Source organism: Denticeps clupeoides, chromosome 6 (assembly GCF_900700375.1).
Source record: "Denticeps clupeoides chromosome 6, fDenClu1.1, whole genome shotgun sequence".
Classification (NCBI taxonomy): domain Eukaryota; kingdom Metazoa; phylum Chordata; class Actinopteri; order Clupeiformes; family Denticipitidae; genus Denticeps; species Denticeps clupeoides.
In genome coordinates, this window is record NC_041712.1 from 18,294,649 (window position 1) to 18,314,036 (window position 19,388).

The following is a 19,388-nucleotide window of genomic DNA, read 5'->3' on the forward strand; positions in this document are numbered from 1 at the left end:
AGGTGAAAGTCATCATAGCTTGCGCAGTATAGACCCAGCTCCCAACCCAAGTTTGTGAATAGATATTTTTTTTATCGCCCGATAAGAGTCTCACTTTAACGCAGCACGTTAATGCCATTAACGGCCCACCACTAATGACTATGTATGTGACAAATAAAATTTGCATTTGAATTTGAATTTGAAATCTTAGAACACTTGGACAATATGACCCTGAACATCAAAGAGCTTCAGAACGAAAAGCAGTTACAACACAGGATACGTCTTACCACATAATGGTGTTCGCTTGTATCCATTTTAAAATTCATAGCAAAGTAAGAACCTACGTTTTCATCCCATGACTCTAAAACGTCCAGGACATGAAACATGAAGATCTCTTCCCCTGTCCCTCAGGTGTCGGTGAATGAACGTCCGCAGTGGCGCTACAGCTATGACTTAAATGGCAACATCAACCTGCTGAGCCATGGTAACAGTGCCCGACTGACGCCGCTGCGCTACGACCTTCGCGACCGCATCACTCGTCTGGGCGAGATCCAGTACCGCGTGGACGAGGACGGGTTCCTGCGCCAGAGAGGTAGCATGCTCTTTGAGTACAGCTCCAACGGGCTCCTGATGCGAGCCTTTGACCGTGACTCGCAGCACAGTGTGTGGTTCCGCTACGACGGCCTGGGGCGCCGGGTGGCACGGCGCACCAGCGACGGGCAGCAGCTGCAGTTCTTCTACGCAGACCTGACGGAGCCGACGCGGGTGACCCATCTCTACAACCTCTCCAGCTCGCAGATCACCTCGCTGTATTACGACATGCAAGGCCACCTGATCGCCATGGAAATGAGCAGTGGCGAGGAGTTCTACGTGGCCTGCGACAATGCTGGCACACCACTGGCCGTGTTCAGCAGTCGTGGGCGTGTCATTAAGGAGATCCGCTACACGCCTTATGGGGATGTCTACCAAGACTCCAATCCCACCTTTTCCCTGGTGCTCGGTTTCCAGGGTGGACTCCACGACTCCTTCACACGTCTTGTCCACCTGGGCCACCGTGACTACGATGTTGTGGCAGGCCGCTGGACCACACCCAACTTTGGATTGTGGAAGGAGCTTAGTATTGAGCCCAAACCCTTTAACCTTTATGCCTTCAAGAACAACTACCCACTGGGCAAGCTGCAGGATGTCACCCGCTTCACCACAGGTAGGAGGTGGATCAGAACAAGGAAGGTTCTAAAAAGGAACCATGAATCAGTGTTGATGTTTTGTGCAAATTTTAATTAACATTCTATAAATACATATATGTACAGACATCTCTTTCTGAGGTGAACAGCTTTAAAAAGAACATATTATAAAGAAATTGGGTGTTCTAATGATTGTCACTTATTTCCCATAAGTTTTCAGTTTAGTTGAGTTTGGATCTTATGACTGAAGGTTATATGATACGATTTACATCATTGTCATACTCAGCAAGTTTTTTACACTTGTATATTGCGGATACAACTGTAAGACACCACAATTGCCCCTCTCCTCACATAACTTGCACCGTTCTGACTATGGATTTTGTCATGGATGACCACGGTGAAGTTATGTATTCATGGAACTGGGACAAAAATCATGTATATGTATATACCATGATACAGCATTCAGGTGGGCAATGATGGGTGTGTTCACACTGAGCTAATTGGTTTTTGCCCTGTTCATTTTAAAAGCTAATCTCAGCTTCTCTTTCCAATGTGTGCATGTTTTGGTTCATGTTTTGAGGTCAGTTGTGTTGCACGACCCCAGTCGATCGCAGTCAGATGCCCTGATTCTGCTGTAAAGTTCAATGATACAACTTAGAAGCCATTAGGCCTTATGTCACTGAAGACCACGCAAGGCAGGTTCTTTGTCACAGGTTTCTATGAGGGCGCTGTGCCCTTGGACTGATCTCGTAAGATGCCCACTATAAAGGACAGTACAAAAGGAGATGTTTTCTGATGAACAGTTCAGAACTTTTGTAACTTTTGATAAATGTCTTGTTTCTTATTCACACTTAATCATCTTAAACAGGACCAAATTGATTTGGATGTTGCTGATTTTGAAAGCACTGAAATCCGGTAAAAGATCTAATTCATGATCTTGCCTCTACAGATATCAGCAGCTGGCTGCAGCTCTTTGGGTTCCAGTTGCACAACGTGGTTCCCGGATTTCCTAAACCAGAAGTGGAGAGCATGGAGCAAACGTATGAGATGATGAAGACCCAGACCAGGACACAGGACTGGGATCCTAGCAAGGTGAGACCAAGAGCAAGTTCTTACCAATGCTGATGTTTGAAGGAACATCAGTTTGAAAGTGTTTTCTCGCTCTCGCTGCAGGTGGTTCTGGGTATTCAGTGTGAGCTGCAGAAGCACTTGCGTAACTTCATCTCTCTGGACCGCCTCCCCATGAGCCCAGCCAACGACAGACTAGAAGGGCGTCAGGGCCAGCGACCCCAATTCTCCGCCCTCTCCTCCATCTTCGGGAAAGGTGTGAAATTTGCTATCCGGGACGGCGTGGTGTCCACGGAGATCATCGGCGTGGCGAGCGAGGACAGTCGGCGCGTAGCATCGGTGCTGAATGGGGCGGTGTACCTGCGCGAGCTGCACTTCACCACGGATGGGCTCGACACCCATCACTTCACCAAGGCGGGGCCCCTGGAGGCCGACCTGGGCGCAGCTGGGGGTCTGGGGCTGGGCCTGGGCGGGGCTCGCGTGCTGGAGAACGGCGTGAACGTGTCGGTGGCGCAGATGAGCGCTGTGGTGGGCGGCCGGACGCGCCGCTTCGCCGACATCCAGCTGCAGCAAGGGCCGCTGTGCTTCCACATGCGGTACGGGTCGTCCCCCGACGAGGAACGGGCCCGGCTGCTGGAGGAGGCGCGTCTGCGGGCGGTGCAGGGGGCGTGGGCCCGCGAGCGGAGGCGTGTCCAGGAAGGGGAGGGCGGGTCTCGGGCGTGGACAGAAAGCGAGAGGCGCGAGCTGCTGGAGGAGGGCCGGGTCGGTGGGTACGAGGGGCTCTACGCCCTGCCCGTGGAGCAGCACCCCCAGCTGGCGGACAGCCCGCTCAACGTCCACTTCCTGCGGCACACCGACACCGGGCGCAGGTAACAGCGGCACCAAAGACACGCCTACGCACAAACCCCACGCCCTCCACCGACGCCCTCCACCGCTCTTTTCTACAACAAGGACCTTCACCTCCAGCAGGGGGGAGACAACGGCCTTCAAACCATGACACATGATGGTATTTCGTTCCTTCGGTCCTCCTCTCCTTTCTCACCTTTCCCTCAAGATACGTGGCGCGCCGGGCCTGCTCTGGTCCGAAGAGAGAACAGGAAAAGAAGAACTCAGACCGGCAAGAAGAAGATCAGACCGGGCCCGACACGCTGGACCCCGCGCCAGATTCCACTGCTCCGCCTGTGTTTTTCCGCGAACCAAAATCGAATGCAGTGTTGGCGATACGCGTGTGACTGGGAGGCGCCGCGTGTTTTGCGGGTGCGAGTGTGTGTTAGAGACACAGGGAATTGTAAATAGCAAGTGCTTTAGGAAGAACAAGTGCTTAACAGGAAAAAAAATGTGTTGTTACCGGTAACTACTGTACGTGATCTTGTGAATAGAGCTTATTTGTGGGATGAAACAGTGCAATGGGGAGCAGAGGGAGCTCATTGTTCTTGCTGAAATATGTACAGTCTACTTTTGTATGAAGCCCTTGATGTAGAGATATGAAACATTATCGCAGTGGAACTTGTGCCTTTTCTGCTTTAAAAAAGAAAAAAGGAAAAATATGAAGAGATACAGCAGATACAGCTGCAGTCTGCTTGACTCACTCCACCTCTGCTGTAGAAGCGCTGGGGAACCAGTGGATCATTTTAGTTTGTTTTCATGTCCGTGCTTTAACTTACACATGATGCTTGTGATACAGAAAAGCAGAACACACTTTTTTTTTCCCAAAAGAAGCGAAAAAACTCATGGGTGTCATCATTTTATCTCCCTGGTAGAGCCAACAGTTTCGTCTTTAAACCAATACATCCTTTAATCCTAAAATCCTTTCATTTAATCCAATGTGTTTGGTGTAATCCTCTCTTTTACTTTGGAAAAGAATCTTTGAAGTGACTTAAATCACATTCACAAGAGACTTTAAAGAGTAAAAGTACTGGGACGCTGACAAAAGTCCTGGTTCTCTGGCTTCACAAGGTAACAGGAAGGATGGATAGAAATATATCAAATAAATAAAAATTTGATTTATATTGAAGCAGAATCTAATTTGAGGCTCCAAAAATAAAACCACCATTAATCCATGATATCAATCATTTCGGTGGAGGATGTGCTGTATATTCTAATGTTTTTACTGAAAGTAAAGTGTGTTAACATGCCGCAGTTTAAATACAAATGTTAGCTTTATCAAAATTGTGAATGATACAGATTTTAAAATTGACCGTTATTGGATCGTCAGAATTGCACAGCAGAGCAAAATCTAACAAAATTGAACGCACAACATTCAAGCTGTGCCGTCCTCACTTCACTCACACTATATGGTTTTGCACCAAAAATAATGAAGTTATTGTAGCCCTGCCCATATTAAATAAATAAGCGTATATAAGTGGTTAGGAAGGCGTAGACATGTTCTGAAGTGGTATGATGGTTGGGTGTGCGGTCTCATGAACTTAACGTTGATCTGATGATTTAACGAGCTGTAAACTTTACCTTGAATGAAATCGTGCACCAAAACACAAGTACATGCACACAAACCTTTACTTTCTTGCTCATCCATGGTTTATACATTTTTTTTGGATGGTTTTGTGTCATTTTTACAATGCCTGGTGTATGATAAGTGTTGATATCTTTTTATGGATTTAAAGCTGTCATGGGCTATATAAAAAGTGACATTTTAGCAAAATGTATCAACCGTTGATGGCTTGCAAATCCATCTAGCTTTGGTATAAATCCTCATGTTTTACAGGGTTTCAATTCGTTGGCTGTGAAGGCCCCACTCAACATGTTCGTGTTGAGTTCTTCTTTTGCCAAACGTCCATGCAGTAGTGTCTTCTAATCTCATCACACTGCTAAGCACCGAAACTCTTGTTGCTGCTTTCAAGACATCCTGATTGCTGTATTGCCGTACTGTTGTATTTTATTGCTGTTTTTTTAATGTATTGATCGTTTTACAACACTGATTTGTAAATTTGTTTTATCAAATTCATCACGCTCAATCTGGACATGCTTTGTGAGAGTTGTGGACTGGTTTCCCAGCATGCCTTGCTACAGTCTCTTGGAAGACTGTGAACAGGCGTGTGCCGCATCGACCGATGATGACATCACCATGAAGTTGCTGATGGCACCCACCTTTCCCACCCTCTCGTGGAGAGGGCGCTCTGTATGACTGTCAGTGCTTCTGAGCAGCTGTACATAGACTAAAGCAGTTCACTTACAGGCTGTGGAAAGTTCCCGTTTAAAACAAGGCACGTTGGACATTTGCCTTTTAATAAATAAATGTGCTGGTTAAACCTTTTTTCCAAGTCTTTTGTGCATCTTTGCTCTTCCTGCACTCTGGTCTCATTCATAAACACTCTTTTGCATGTTTGTTGTTCAAAAACATTTATTAATGTTAAATTAAAATGTTAAAAGAACAAATAACTGTTTTTTAATTAATAAATAATAAGTACATTAAGTACATTTTGACACTACAAAACACGCATGTGCTGTTTGTGAAGAATGAAAAGCTTCCTTTCAGTTAGGTGGACTGTTGACATTTGCAGGGTAAAGAAGTGGTAGGACAAGGCCTTGATTTGGCTTCTGAAAAGCTTCCACCAGGTTCCTCACGTTTCTGAAGAGACGCTCTTTGGTCCCGGATTCAGTCTAAAAAGGGCAAGTTAGTCAGTTAATGACAAAAGAAGAAGAAATCCACGATTTGTTTACACTCATTTTAATATTTTACCGTTCATAACCTTTTTGACCACAGAGAATTCATGTTATATTTACAACAAATTTCCCTTACTGGAAGATATTGTTCTTCGTTCAGTGATGCCAATTTTTTGTTCTACTCAACTGGAGTTACTTAACTGGATCACAAACTTACTCGCTCACTGCCTTAGGTATTGTATTTTCTGAAAATTAGACATGCAATGATTACTTTTGAACTGGATTTGCTGCCTGACAATCCTGTTTGCTAATACACCAGTGGATTATGCTGAAGCATAAGTTTGCACCCTGCCACACTGCAAAAAACTATTAAAAAATGGCTCAAGGAACACAACAAGATTGAGGTGTTGAATTGGCCTAAGCCAATGGTTGAATTGGATATGCTGGAAGAACATGGATGCACCACCTCCCAAACTTACAGGACTTAAAGGATCTTGACCTGACTGTTTTGGTGCCAGAAAAGATGGCAGATGGCAAGTCATATTCACCCATGACACAAGCAAATGAAGAGCAGGCTTCAAACTTTCAAGGTACATGTTACAGATTTTAAAAAATGATCTCTTTCACTTTGAAAATGTTCAACGTTTTTCCAAAAATTAAAAGGGGCAAGATGATCCTGTCTCTTTTCTCAAACCTGAAAACAATGCTTCAGCTGCCCAATGGGCTATTTATAGTGTGTTCATTAGCAAACTATTCTTTTAAAATCTTTCATTCTCTACAGGAATCAATGACAAGTTCGAGTTCGGCTTTCAATTTCAGCAAAAGTGCCAGTTCCTGTTCAGCTGTCTATTCAGCATCAGCTCATTTCAATATCTCAAAGTAATCCTCAAATGAAAGCATGAGGTGGTAAATTCCCACGCTCCTACCTCTACTGTCCAGAGTCCAGTTTCTTGGTACAGTCTGTAGGTGTAAACACATCCTCTACACCTATAAAAAAAATCATACATACACTACTCACAATAAGTCAGGTAAATTGTTATTTACATGAGTGCTTTTCCTATTTGCTCTGAATTTTAATAAGTAAAAGTTCCCTTTGATATTATTAATAATGTATGAGAAGAAACACTTTTCATTAGTTTAATATTTATTGCCCCCAATATTTAGACAATAACAGGGATGTTTCCACCATTTGCCACAATGACAGCTTGACAGCGACGTCTCATGCTCCTCACCAGCCATCGTGATGTTGTTCTGAGCCAATGCGTTTCACTCTTCCACAAGTGCTACTCACAGTTCTGCCAGGTCTCGTGGAGGTGGGGTATGATCATTCAGTCTCTGCTTCAACTTGTCCCAGATGTGCTCCATGGGGTTCAGGTCAGGAGACATTGATGGCCACACAATATGAGGCAGTTTGCTGGTGGGATTGGGGTTCAATGATGTCTCTGAGGTCAGAACGTGCAGTGACTGGGCCATGTACAATTACTAAATCTGTTTTGTGCTGACTGGTGATACCTGCCCAGACTGTTGCACCTCCTCCACCAAAACAAACCCTGGGGACCAGCGTATTGCTCACCTCGCCTTCTCCAGCAATGCTGACGCGACACTCATCAGTGAACAGGATGGTAGACCACTGCTGCATTGTCCAGGTCACATGGTGTTGTTCCCACTGCAAACGTTCATGTCTTGGTGTCAACTGAGTCATCCGCAACAGTAAGGGGGGTTTGTTTCGAATGGTTTGTCTGGAAACCCTAGCACCATCGCCTCTCGTAAATGGGCCTGAAGCTGTGTGGCAGTTGCATAACGATGTCTGAGTGAATAGATCCTTATGTACTGGTCATCGTTGTGGTCTTTCACTCATGGCACTCCACTCCTGGGGTTGTCATGAACTTTGCCAGTAGTTCCATGTCTTGATGAAAGTCAAGCAACATCTGACTGCCTGCCACCACCCCGAAGGCGTGCCATGGCCAGGTGACGTTGTGAGTTAATGGCTGTTTGAATGATGAACTTGGAATGACTTACAGACAATACCAGCTTTTTATACCCACAAAATGTTGAAATTGATGCCCCATTGAGAAAGGTTGTCTCTTAGTATTGGACAAATAAGGCACACCTGTACACAATGAGACATTACATGGAAAACACAAAATGAGGTGTGTCTATCACCCCAATACAATTGTCTACAAATATCTTATTGTGAGTAGTGTGTGTGTGTGTGTGTGTGTGTGTGTGTGTGTGTATATATATATATATATATATATATACTCTAATAAATAACAATACAGTACTATCACTAATATTTCAAAGCATATTTGCAAACAAAGTGTAAATCAGTTCAATAAGTAATAAATGGATGAAATTTATTTGCTTAATAAATAAGTGCTGCAACCCGGCAAATTATAAGGTGGGGATCTGGTAGTTGTGCAAGATTTAGTAGCAAGTAAAGAATGGTCTTAGGACCGGTCCAGGATGTCGACAATAGATCTAGAAGCAAAACGTATATATTTAATGCATCGAGCTTTTGTGGCTTGTTTGTGTGAACCAGAAGGATGCACTGTGTGAAGTATTTTTTTTTTTTTTTTTTAAATAGTGTTCCATTTTTTTTTTTTGTGACACATCATTATCACACTTCAATACATTTATTCTGCTAACCATGTTGTGTGCAGTTAAGAACATTCTTGCACAGTTTTTCTCTTTCTACATTGTGCAATCAAAACTTTACAGCCAACACTAGTGATATGATGTACAGACTGTACAGAGAGAGTTCCACTTGTATTTTGCTGCAAAGCTCTGGATGTATTTGTCCTACTGGACATCTGGCCATACCGGTATATTTTTGGTTTGCATCGACGTTTACTTGATCACACAAAACACACATCAGTGGATGGCGTGAGACAGTCAGTCTATTTCTGGATTAATTAAAATCCACGTGCACTCCACGAACCGTCAGACACGACACATTGGTTTCACAGACCAGTGGGTTTTCAGACACCATTGTTTGTTCTGTTCCAGATGTTCTTTATGTAACCGGATGAGATGCGAGATTGGAGGAGGACACACAACACACAGAAATTTGTTTCGGAAATCTGAGGGAAGCCATAAATACTCACAGCACACAAATGCAGTACGTGCCGGGCACCGTTTCACTGTCTCGGATCAGGTAGCTGCCGTCCTTGTCCATCTCACCGAGGAGTTTCTCGGCTTCAGTCTTGCTGATGTGCCTGTGGTACACCAGTAAGTGCTCCATCCCGCCACAAAAGTGACACATTGACTCAGCCAGCACTGACAGGAAGAGACATGGTTTCCTCACAGGAAACATATGATAGTTAAAGTGATAGTGACATTTTATATTAATTGCATGCTTTGTTTAAGAGTAAACTGATTATTATATTTACAGCTCCTTTGGGTCACCATGTGTCAGTCTTTTTTTCGATTGTGACTCTCTTAAATCGAAGATCACTGATGTTATGGACCATCACAATGGATGTTGATGGAATTTAAATGAAAGATGCAGAGGTGGAGACACGATACTTATCAGAAATAACGCAGTACAGAAATGTGTCCACATGGTGACGCTGTTACCCAGAACATGACTGGTCACTAAAAAGTGAAGTAAACTGATGAAAATAACCCAGGCAGTTTCAGTGTATGTGTGTGTATGCTTTATTTAAAGTGTATTTGTGACATTTTAATGGGACGTTTTTTTTTACATACCAGACAACCAGCAAAGGTAAAGTGACAGATAAATAGTTTCAGTCTGTCATGGACACGTTTCTCATGACAAACACGCTTTTCACATAAAACTTTAGGTGTTACAATAAAACAGTAAAATTACGAGTTTTGAATACATTGTTTAACCCTTTCTGCTTTCCATTGTAAAGTTCTGGCTGTGGAAGAACATGGCAGATGTCTCACTTTGCTTCCCTCCCAGCATGTACTGTCCTGTGGGCCAATAAAACTGCTCTGAGAACCCTTCACTGTGTGAATAACAAGACACGTCCTGCGCCTAGGGGCTCCGCTGTAGGCGGGGAGATTCTGGTGGCCCCGTGTCTCTGAGGTCACTGAGCTTCCTGGAGAAGGAGCTGAGACGGGTGCTGATTGAGTCTCTCTTCTGGGACAGCCTGGGGACCTTGACTTTGTACAGATGGCACAGCTGCTCGCGGAAGTGGTGGCCCACGAAGCAGTAGAGGAAAGGGTTGATGGCGCTGTTGGAGAAGCCGAGGCAGATGGTGAACGGCAGCACCGTCTCCGCGGTCTGCTCCATCTCGCACGACATGAACGGTGCCATGGAGTTGGTGGTGACGAGCAACATGAGTACGTGGAACGGGAACCAGCACAGGAAGAAGGCCAGCACCACGGCAATCACCATGCGCAGCACTCGGTCCAGGTGCTCGGTGCCATGCTTTATGGTGGGCGTGGCTAACAGGTGACAGCCAATGCGGTAGTAGCAGGTTGCTATGACCCCGAAAGGAAGCACAAAGCATAGGGTCGACTTAGACAGGGTCATGGCGTAGTGCCACTTTGTGCTGGGATACTGAAGAACGCACGCCGTCACGTTCAGCCCAGGCAGTGGGTGCAGGTGGCGAAAGAGCATGTTGGGCACGTTGCTGGTGCAAGCCACGAGCCAGATGGCCACGCTGATGGCCCGCGCCCGGCACAGGCTGCGGCTGCTCTGCGACTGCAGTGGGTGGACGATGGCCAGGTAGCGGTCCACGCTCATGCAGGTGATGAAGAAGATGCTGCAGTAGACGTTGATGGTCAGAAGGCCTCCAAACACTTTGCACATCTCCCAGCCGAACACCCAGTTGTAACCCAGGGAGTAGTAGACAGCCCAGAAGGGCAGACTGGAGAGGAAGAGGAGGTCCGACAGGGCCAGGTTCACCAGGTAGGTGTTTGCCACCGTGCGTCGACATGAGCGCTGGCACAGCACAGAAACCACCAGAACATTTCCCAGGAAGCCCAGCAGGAAGATGATGCTGTACAGAGTAGGGACGAGACTCTTGTTATATTCCGAGGGGGAGTACAAGTCGCAGGAGGACACTGAATAATTTTGGACAATGGAGACGTTCTGTGCGCTTTCAGGATCCATGGAGAACCCGCGCACTTGCACAATTTTTAAGAACTTCCTCTCAACTTCACTCCAGTGAGGTCCTGAAGAAGGGAAAAAGAAGTGTGAGGTCAGAGACGTTCTCCTGGGTCAAAGCCTTTAACGTGATAAATAGCTCTTTACAGGTCTTTTACAGATCAGTCCCAGAAAATGGGGGAATCTTACGAAACTAATGCTCTGGATAATGAATGGTCCTCAGAGTGCCTTAAATCACATGCGGAATTCATGCAAGTGCCAAAAAAGGAGCTTTTTCGTTAGAGGGGGGCTGCGTCTCTGGTGAGTTGGGTCGCGTGTGAAAGACGCAGCATGGAAAGCTGTCACCACCTGTTGTCTGACATGAACCGGATGAACTGGAGTAGGGTGCAGCCCCCACTGGACAGTAGGTTGGACCTGTGTGAGATTTTAAGAGATCAGAGTTTGGCTCCAGCGCAGACGTGTGTAATTGTCCTATCCGCTAGTCCCAAATCAGAAGGCATCTGGTTCAAGTTATGGGAGTGAATATACAGGGAAGGGTGTGTGTGTGTGTGTGTGTGTGTGTGTTACAGTACATGCAGGCAAATAGCGTGTGGAACTTGTGGTTTTCTGATTTCCTCGTCATGGGGACGTTTGAGCCTGAGAAACCTCCCTTCCTCCTCCTCCTTCTGATGCACCCATCCCGCTCCTCTATACGCAGCTGAAGGAGCCCCAGTGATCCCACCAACCAAAGCACCACACAACCTTATGTAACTCATACAAAGCCTGCTCTGATTCCCACTGAGGAAACCGTACTCGAAACACCATATCATCAAGTCATTATAGACATGGAAGATATGACCATAGTGAAAATGCAAGAATTTGATCCACAATGCTTTAAAATATGTTCATTGAAAGAATCCACCTATGTCCTTTTGTCACACAATAAATAAAACTGTTCTATAGAAACTCTAGTAGTAGTTTGCTTTTTATAAAACTGCTGTAAATGTTGTCACTTAATAAACTCAGGTATGCGAGTGAAATATTAATTTGATACCCAAATTTGTTTTTACAGAAAATATTAATGGAAACGGGTAAACGATCTCTTCAGATATCATCTTGTGCAAACAGTGACACATCTTCACCCCACGATTAAAATCATATTAGCAGGCGGAAAGGGTGCGACATTTTATATTCAAGCTCTGTGTCCTAAAACAACAGCATATTTACCAGAGTGGAATGCACCGAGATTAGCAAGCGCAGTATAAACGATTCACAGGATATGCAGAATACTGAGTAATAGCACAGGTTTTATACAAGATCTTCACACAGCAACAAAAAATGACTGAAAATCTGACTTGAACTCACTCTGGAAGGAATGCTCCACTTCACGCCAGGTCAGTTTTCTTCCATCTCATCTGGTCCTGTCAAGAACGGGAGAACCACGGGTCTCAAAGTTCCTCTGCTGGTTAATGTAGATCTGCTGAAGTTTAGTGAAGCTCAGTAGAATCGCAAATACTAGCTTTCCAAGTGTGTGTGTGTGTGTGTGTGTGTGTGTGTTAACTCGCCGATGTAGATGGACTTTTATGGCCAGAGTCCTATGGGACTACTCTGGTGGAGAGCTCTGGAAATTGAAGTGACTGTGCGCCAGATGTCCGGGGTTTTGCCATCTTAGCGTCAGATAAGCCAGTCCCCAAACTGCCGTAAATAGGAAAGTGACGTCCACACAGCTTGTATGGTGCGTGAATTCAATCAAGATGTTTTCTTCAGATTTTGTTTCCCATGGAGGCTCAAAGGTTCAACCTCCATTAAAATCTGCAACCGGAGTGGGTCTAACAACAACAAAACATGGAAAATACCAACCCTCAGTCCAACCATTATTGTAATGTGATAAAAAGTCCATAAAAGTGCCAGAAGAACCTGGTTCCTCCACTATAATGAGGATTTAATGAGGGTTACATGTCCAATTAGAACATGAGAAACTTTGAACTAGATTTGTGGCATTTCTCTCGAGTTGCTGTGACGCTGGAGAATGACCTCACCGGGTTCAGAGGCCCAGGCCACGTCTTGGGTGTGATTTTTTTGTTAAACTCGTTATGTGATGTCACTAATTATAGTTGCATTGAAGGGGACACAAGGGCAATCATCAAGAGAGCCAGAAAGTGGAGAGCAACCATGGAGTCCCTGTTTCCTGAAGACGTCACTGAAGCGCATGTGTGCTGATGTAGGGAGTATCTCCCTGGGGTGGGGACGGGGGACGGGGGACGGGGGGGACGGGGGACGGGGGGGGCGTATGCACTAATAAACATATTTAGCAGATTAGCTGATTACATGGAATTTGAGATGTTTTCCTCTGACGGCCGATTATTTCTCTCCACCACTTCCGCGGACTCTCCGATATTTATTTTTCCTTTCAGCTTCACTCTGTTGAATGTTGGCTTTGCCAAGGATTCCAGCTGTTTTTGTCTCTGAGTTGCATTTATACATCTATTTTGTTTTCAACAATAAGAAAGTGTGAAATTTCACATTTGTTGTATTTGTCACATTAGAAAGACACTAATAAGACTCATAAGGCAAACCGAAGGCACTTTTTTCCACCTTCTCCACCAGGGATTGCAGATGTCTGAGGGCACATTGTTTATTTTCTCACTGATCTTGCATGCATTTTACATGGATTGAACTGTCTTTTATGCAGACTGTGGCACATTATTACATTATATTTGAGGAACTCGGGTGAGAACAGTGCCTGTTAGCTGCTGTACATTATGAAGTGCAACTGAGCCTGAAACTAAATAAAATGCATAGGGTGGTAGTAGCCTAGTGGGTAACACACTCGCCTATGAACCAGGAGACCCAGGTTCAAATCCCACTTACTACCATTTGTGTCCCTGAGCAAGACACTTAACCCTAAGTTGCTCCAGGGGGGGACTGTCCCTGTAAATACTGATTGTAAGTTGCTCTGGATAAGGGCGTCTGATAAATGTAAAATATTTCCTTTAATTTGTTAATTTACATTAATATAGGGTTATGCATACAGGGTTCACTGTTTTGTGATGCACTCACACATTTTCACTTTGCACTCAGCCAAAAAAATCTAACTGATTTACCAGTTAAACACAACGTATTAATAGCATTCCACCACAGATCACGCACCACTGCCTCTTAAAGGTGAGGTGGTGTGTCATTCTGATTGGCCCAAACACAACTCTGAACAATTAAGAGAGGTAGGCAATGATTTTGTGCCTTTCACTGGCACAAAGTCTGTTTTTAATGCAGTCAATATTAGAAAAGGGCATTTATCGGGTCCATAAATAGTAATCATAGAGCTGTTCCTTTATCCACCCAGCTGAGAGGCAGGCAAGGGTACATGACATTTAGGGCCAGTCAGTCTTCTCATAAACCAACTGTTACATTTACATTTACAGCATTTATCAGACGCCCTTATCCAGAGCGACTTACAATCAGTAGTTACAGGGACAGTCTCCCTGGAGCAACTTAGGGTTAAGTGTCTTGCTCAGAGACACAATGGCAGTAAGTGGGATTCGAACCCGGGTCTTCTGGTTCATAGGCGAGTGTGTTGCCCACTAGGCTACTACCACCCAACTGTTGCATGTTAAATGCCTGATGAGCTACTTTACCATTCGCCTGAGGAGCAAACTCTGAATAACTCGCACTGCAAACGTTAGCGGGGCGAACAGACTGCTGCTCCCCACTCTCAATTCATCAGCAGCTGACTTTAACGGCGGCTTCAGAGGTTAAACTGTAGCAGGATCTGCCAGTTTATATGTGAAGGACTGAGAGAGGAACAGGCAGTTCATCATGCTTTCCGTGCCTGCAGTTACCACCATTTTTGAAGTCCGAATGAGTAGTCCCTGTTGTACAAGCCTGCGAAGGCGGTGTTATGGTCTGGGGTTGCTTCAGTTGGTCGGGTCTGGGTTGCACAACATTATACGTCAAAAAACTTATCTGTGACTCATCTTTACTTTCCTACTGGCAATGGAATATTTCTGAAATCATCAGGCTGTACAGCGATGGCTAAGGGAGAATGAGACCTGACCTAAACCCTACTGAGAGTCTTTGGGATGTGCTGGAAAGGACTTCACAGAGAAAAATCAGTCATTTTCATACAGTTTGTCAGTTTTTCGCAAATATGGCATATGTTAATGCTAATGGATAACTGTAAATGTAAAAATATTCAACAGCAGTTTCTTTTTCATGGGCAAGGAAGAAGGTTCTGTGTCTTTCAAGACCCCCAAACTCTGTGCTTAGAAGATTTGCAATGTTTCTTTGGCCATTGTTCTTTCTCCATTCCACAGACATAAACACGGAGACTCCAGTCTCCAGTTCCAGTTTCCACTAGTGTGATGTGCGGCACTGAAAACAAAATACTAGGCATCCTCTGGGGATTGCACAAAAATTCCTATTCAGAAATGTAAATTCACTCAAAGCTGTTGACTGATGCCCACAGTTTCTGACAAATATTGATCTCGATTGATGGTTTTTGTTGAATCTTTCACACTGGTCTGGTCTTGTTTTGTGGTAAAATTGCAAACAGCGAAGAATAAATTCAATCCATCTGTTCACAGCACCTAGTACACGCTGTTCTTTAAAATGGCATCCATAGGTTGTTCCACAGATTCTTCTCCACCTCTGCTTTTAATTATGACAGAACCTGTTTTGCAAGATGAAATGGGATATGTGGACGCATTGGAAATTTGGACGTACCGACATTGGAATCAGAGTAAAACAGGATCGACCAACATCGAAAGAATGTCCTGGAATATCATCAAATTTCAGTTTCTTATGGGGTTCTAATAATAATTGCAATGGTGACACTCACTGCTCAGTATTTTGTAGATGAGAAAAATGTTAGTTGTGAGAACAGTGATGGGGGGGGGGTCATGAGAACCCACTGCTATGTACGTGAGACCCATTTCCTGTTTCCTCATTCCATGTCACAAAAACCATATATCAAATAGTGTGAACAACTTAACTTCCTACTTTTTTTACAGATGTTGCATTTGGCATCAAAGAACTTCAAAGACTTCCAATCATTTATATTAGACAGTGTTTGTAGTTTGGTATTGATCATTTCCCCCCAAAATATATTGATTGACATAATCAAAACAGGGTTTCATGCTTTTATTCATATCGCTGCTGAATCCATTAATGAATGTGTTTGTATTTGTTGTCCCATTTGACGTAATTGGCAGGTCAAACAAAAATGCAGTTAAGTTAGTTACTTTATTTTTTCATGGATATTATAAAAATGATTGATTATCTGCCCAGTCTTAATGGGTAGACACTGCTCTTGAGTCTAGTTGCGTGGGTGCAAGTATTTCAGGAGTACCCAGTTCCTGTGAAATGAGTAAAGCAACCTACCAAATTGGATTAATCATCAGTTTATCTCCAAAAATGCAGGTGTTCACCAGTTGTGCTCAAGCAAACATAGAAAAACTTTCGTAATTTTGAACTTTACAATAAGTTACATGTGTGTTTTAGCAGGAGTGTAAAGTTTTGAGGTGCAATTGGGTGAGCCTTCAGAGAGCAATGACCACAGTTCTAAATAATAATGATTGCACATGACTTGAGATAAAAGAGGCACATTGTTCATAAGCCAAAAGGTTACACATAGCTAACTCTTAAAAGCTGATTTTGTTGCCAAGATGCAGATGCTTCAGAGACTGTAACCTCCAAAGTGAATGCCAAGCCTTCTTCATGCATATGCAATTGTGAAATCTACAATTGCGAAATGATGGCAGGATCATTTAGAAGAACTGTGAGAAGAAGAGTTGATGTTTTACTTCTGACCTGTTTGATTACCAGTCAAACGTTTGGATGCGCCTACTCATTTATGGGTCTTGCATTATTTATGGATTTTTAATCCGGGTCGCGGCAATCTTTGTTGGGCAGTGGTGGCCTAGCAGTCAAGGAAGTGGCCCTGTAATCAGAAGGTTGCCGGTTCGAATCTCCGCCGAGGTGCCACTGAGTAAAGCACCGTCCCCACACACTGCTCCCCGGGAATCTGTCATGGCTTCCCACTGCTCACCAAGGGTGATGGTTAAAATCAGAGGACAGATTTTGTTGCGTCACTGTGTGCTGTGCTGCAGTGTATCACAATGACAATCACTTCACATTCACTTTTTATGGAACACAACCTAAGACGCAGGACTATGAAATGACACACATGAGGTTATGTAATGATGAAGTTACAAACAAACATAACATTTGAGTTAACAAAGTGAATAGACAGATATAGGCAGATGGGAGTAGAAAGAAAAATGAAGTAAGCACGTGGGAGAGGAAGACAAGGGGGTGTCTGTGGGACCCAAAAATACACAGGAAGCTAAGATGGGGGAGCAGTAGTCAAGGGAACAATTAAGCCCTAACACAGTCAGGGTTTGAGGGAGGTTGTAGGTTGGTTAGTCCAGAACTTCGCAGGGAACATTCAGTTACAGCCACAATGTCCCAAACCACAATGACCCATATGTGGCAAAAAAAAAAGTTGGTTAATCAAACAGCAAGGCTTGAGAAGTGGGAGGTGCGGGAAAAGCGGGATCGCCATGTACTGAAGCCTGAGGTCCCAGGGGACAATGCCTCAGTGACATCTACTCACTCATACATAACAAGAGCCCCAGAGGAAGCAGCCTCTATGACATCCAGCGGACTACTGATCTGCTCCAGATCAGGGGGTCTCAGCAGCGGACCCCCCAGCACCAAAAATAGAGCCCAGTCTGACTCTTCAGTGTCCCTCAAACCCGACCCGACCACTCGCAGACAAATAAAGAACACTTTGCCCATTCCCATGTTGGGAACGAGACAAATATTGACCCAACAAGCCAAACATCTGCCAACCGCACCAGCAAATGCAGATACAGTCAGGGACATCTGCCAAGAAATTTGAATTCTGTCGATGTCCTAATATTTATGGGCCTGGCTGTATTTTGGGCTGTGGCTGCTGCTCTTATCAAATTAAAAAGTCATTTAACAGCTATCTGGGAAATCATGCAGTTTTGTTTGAATTCAAGTATGGACATATTTTTATTAAATTCACCCATGATCCTTTATCCCATGTCAAGTTTTCCTCTGGATTTTCAGAAAAAAGTTACAATTTTTAAAAAAGTGCATTGTGGTGAAATAACTGCTGGAAAAACAAATTTATTTCCCACTGACTGAAGCTTTCGTTTACTGAAATGTAGGGGTAGAACTTCATGGTAAATTTTATTGTCTTTAATACTTTTATAATTAAGAACTTAGTTTCAGGACTTTATAGTTCTTTAAAAAAGAGTTTATTTCGGCTCTGTGTGAGTGGAGTTTGCATGCTCTCTCAATTTTAGTGCAGGTTTCCTCCGGGTTCTCCTGTTTTCCTGCCATAGGCCGAAGTCATGTGTGTCATGAGTCCCCACCCTGTCCCAGGATGAAGTGGTTTTGAATAGTGAGTGTGTACATGTCACAAAGGGAATTGATTTATGTTATTAATTATTAATTGTAGCCTACCTTCTCAATAATTTCCTATATTAAAAAAACAAGATATTCTTCAAAGAGCCATTTTCTGACAAATCATATTTTTGAGTGGTTTCAGTTAATTCCTCCTGTCAGGAGAGACCCCGCCAACACAGGTGAAACTTGTACTTTTATTTTTTATGACTAAGATGGCCAATTTAATTTATTTTTATTTTTTTTGGCACCCATTTACTTTTTTTGAGACATGCTTGCACTCTTTTACACGCTGGAAGGTCTAACTATATCGCAGTTGCAGCTTGTGGCGCCAGCAGGTTTCAACAGTCTGTACTTTTTATACTGTGCTACAGTCTGGATTTATTAAATCCATCTTTACAAGGACAGGCCAAGACCAGATCCCTCCAAACATAACATATCAGAGAACAACAATTGATTCAAATGCAGCTAGGAATGCACTGATACCAATTCCAGACTCAAACAAATTCACCGATACCTAAAATCAACACCATCAAGACTTGAATAGGCACCGTTTTTCATGTCTGCAGCAGAAACAGACAAATCATACTGACATCACAACAGCAACATTACATGACATTTATAGGCAATGTATCAGCCATGGATAATTTAACTTAAATTGTTTTATTTTAGTTATTTATACAATAAGTCCTAACTCCTAACTGTATACATTTACATTTTTGGGATTTATCAGACGCCCTTATCCAGAGCAACTTACAATCAGTAGTTACGTGGACAGTTCACCTTAACTCAGGGTTAAGTGTCTTGCTCATGGACACAATGGTTGTAAGTGGGGTTTGAACCTGTGTCTTCTGGTTCATAGGCGAGTGTGTTACACACTAGGCTACTACCAATTGTGAATGCAATAGCAGATGAAAATGTCCATTAAGTGTCAATTAAAAATTATGGGTCCGTACTCATTGGTGGTGCACTCGTAGATACAGCCGTCTCCTGCCACCACAGTTTAGGCTTTATTTCACCATTCTCTCAAAAGAATGTCAATA

General features: G+C 43.8%; 3 protein-coding genes across 4 annotated transcripts in view; 1 reads left to right on the forward strand and 2 right to left on the reverse strand.

Annotated features, from left to right (window-relative positions):
* Positions 1–5,501, forward strand: part of tenm1 (teneurin transmembrane protein 1) — a 165,048-nt gene extending 159,547 nt beyond the window's left edge. For both annotated transcript variants that reach the window (XM_028982715.1, XM_028982716.1), the window contains exons 31-33: positions 391–1,183; positions 2,113–2,255; positions 2,337–5,501. In XM_028982715.1, the coding sequence (XP_028838548.1) occupies positions 391–1,183; positions 2,113–2,255; positions 2,337–3,104 (1,704 nt within the window). In that variant the 3' untranslated portion in view covers positions 3,105–5,501. The remainder of the gene's footprint in view (positions 1–390; positions 1,184–2,112; positions 2,256–2,336) is intronic.
* Positions 5,502–5,603: 102 nt separating this feature from the next.
* On the reverse strand, positions 5,604–9,260 carry sh2d1aa (SH2 domain containing 1A duplicate a). Its single transcript, XM_028984468.1, has 3 exons — positions 8,960–9,260; positions 6,779–6,839; positions 5,604–5,849 (listed from the first exon to the last, which is right to left on the reverse strand). Exons 1-3 carry the CDS (start codon positions 9,166–9,168, stop codon positions 5,721–5,723), a joined length of 399 nt encoding a protein of 132 aa, XP_028840301.1. The 5' UTR covers positions 9,169–9,260; the 3' UTR covers positions 5,604–5,720.
* Positions 9,261–9,504: 244 nt separating this feature from the next.
* Positions 9,505–12,602, reverse strand: agtr2 (angiotensin II receptor, type 2). The gene is made up of 2 exons (XM_028983948.1): positions 12,277–12,602; positions 9,505–11,000 (listed from the first exon to the last, which is right to left on the reverse strand). Exon 2 carries the CDS (start codon positions 10,936–10,938, stop codon positions 9,856–9,858), a length of 1,083 nt encoding a protein of 360 aa, XP_028839781.1. The 5' UTR covers positions 10,939–11,000; positions 12,277–12,602; the 3' UTR covers positions 9,505–9,855.
* Between the last annotated feature and the right edge of the window lie 6,786 nt (positions 12,603–19,388).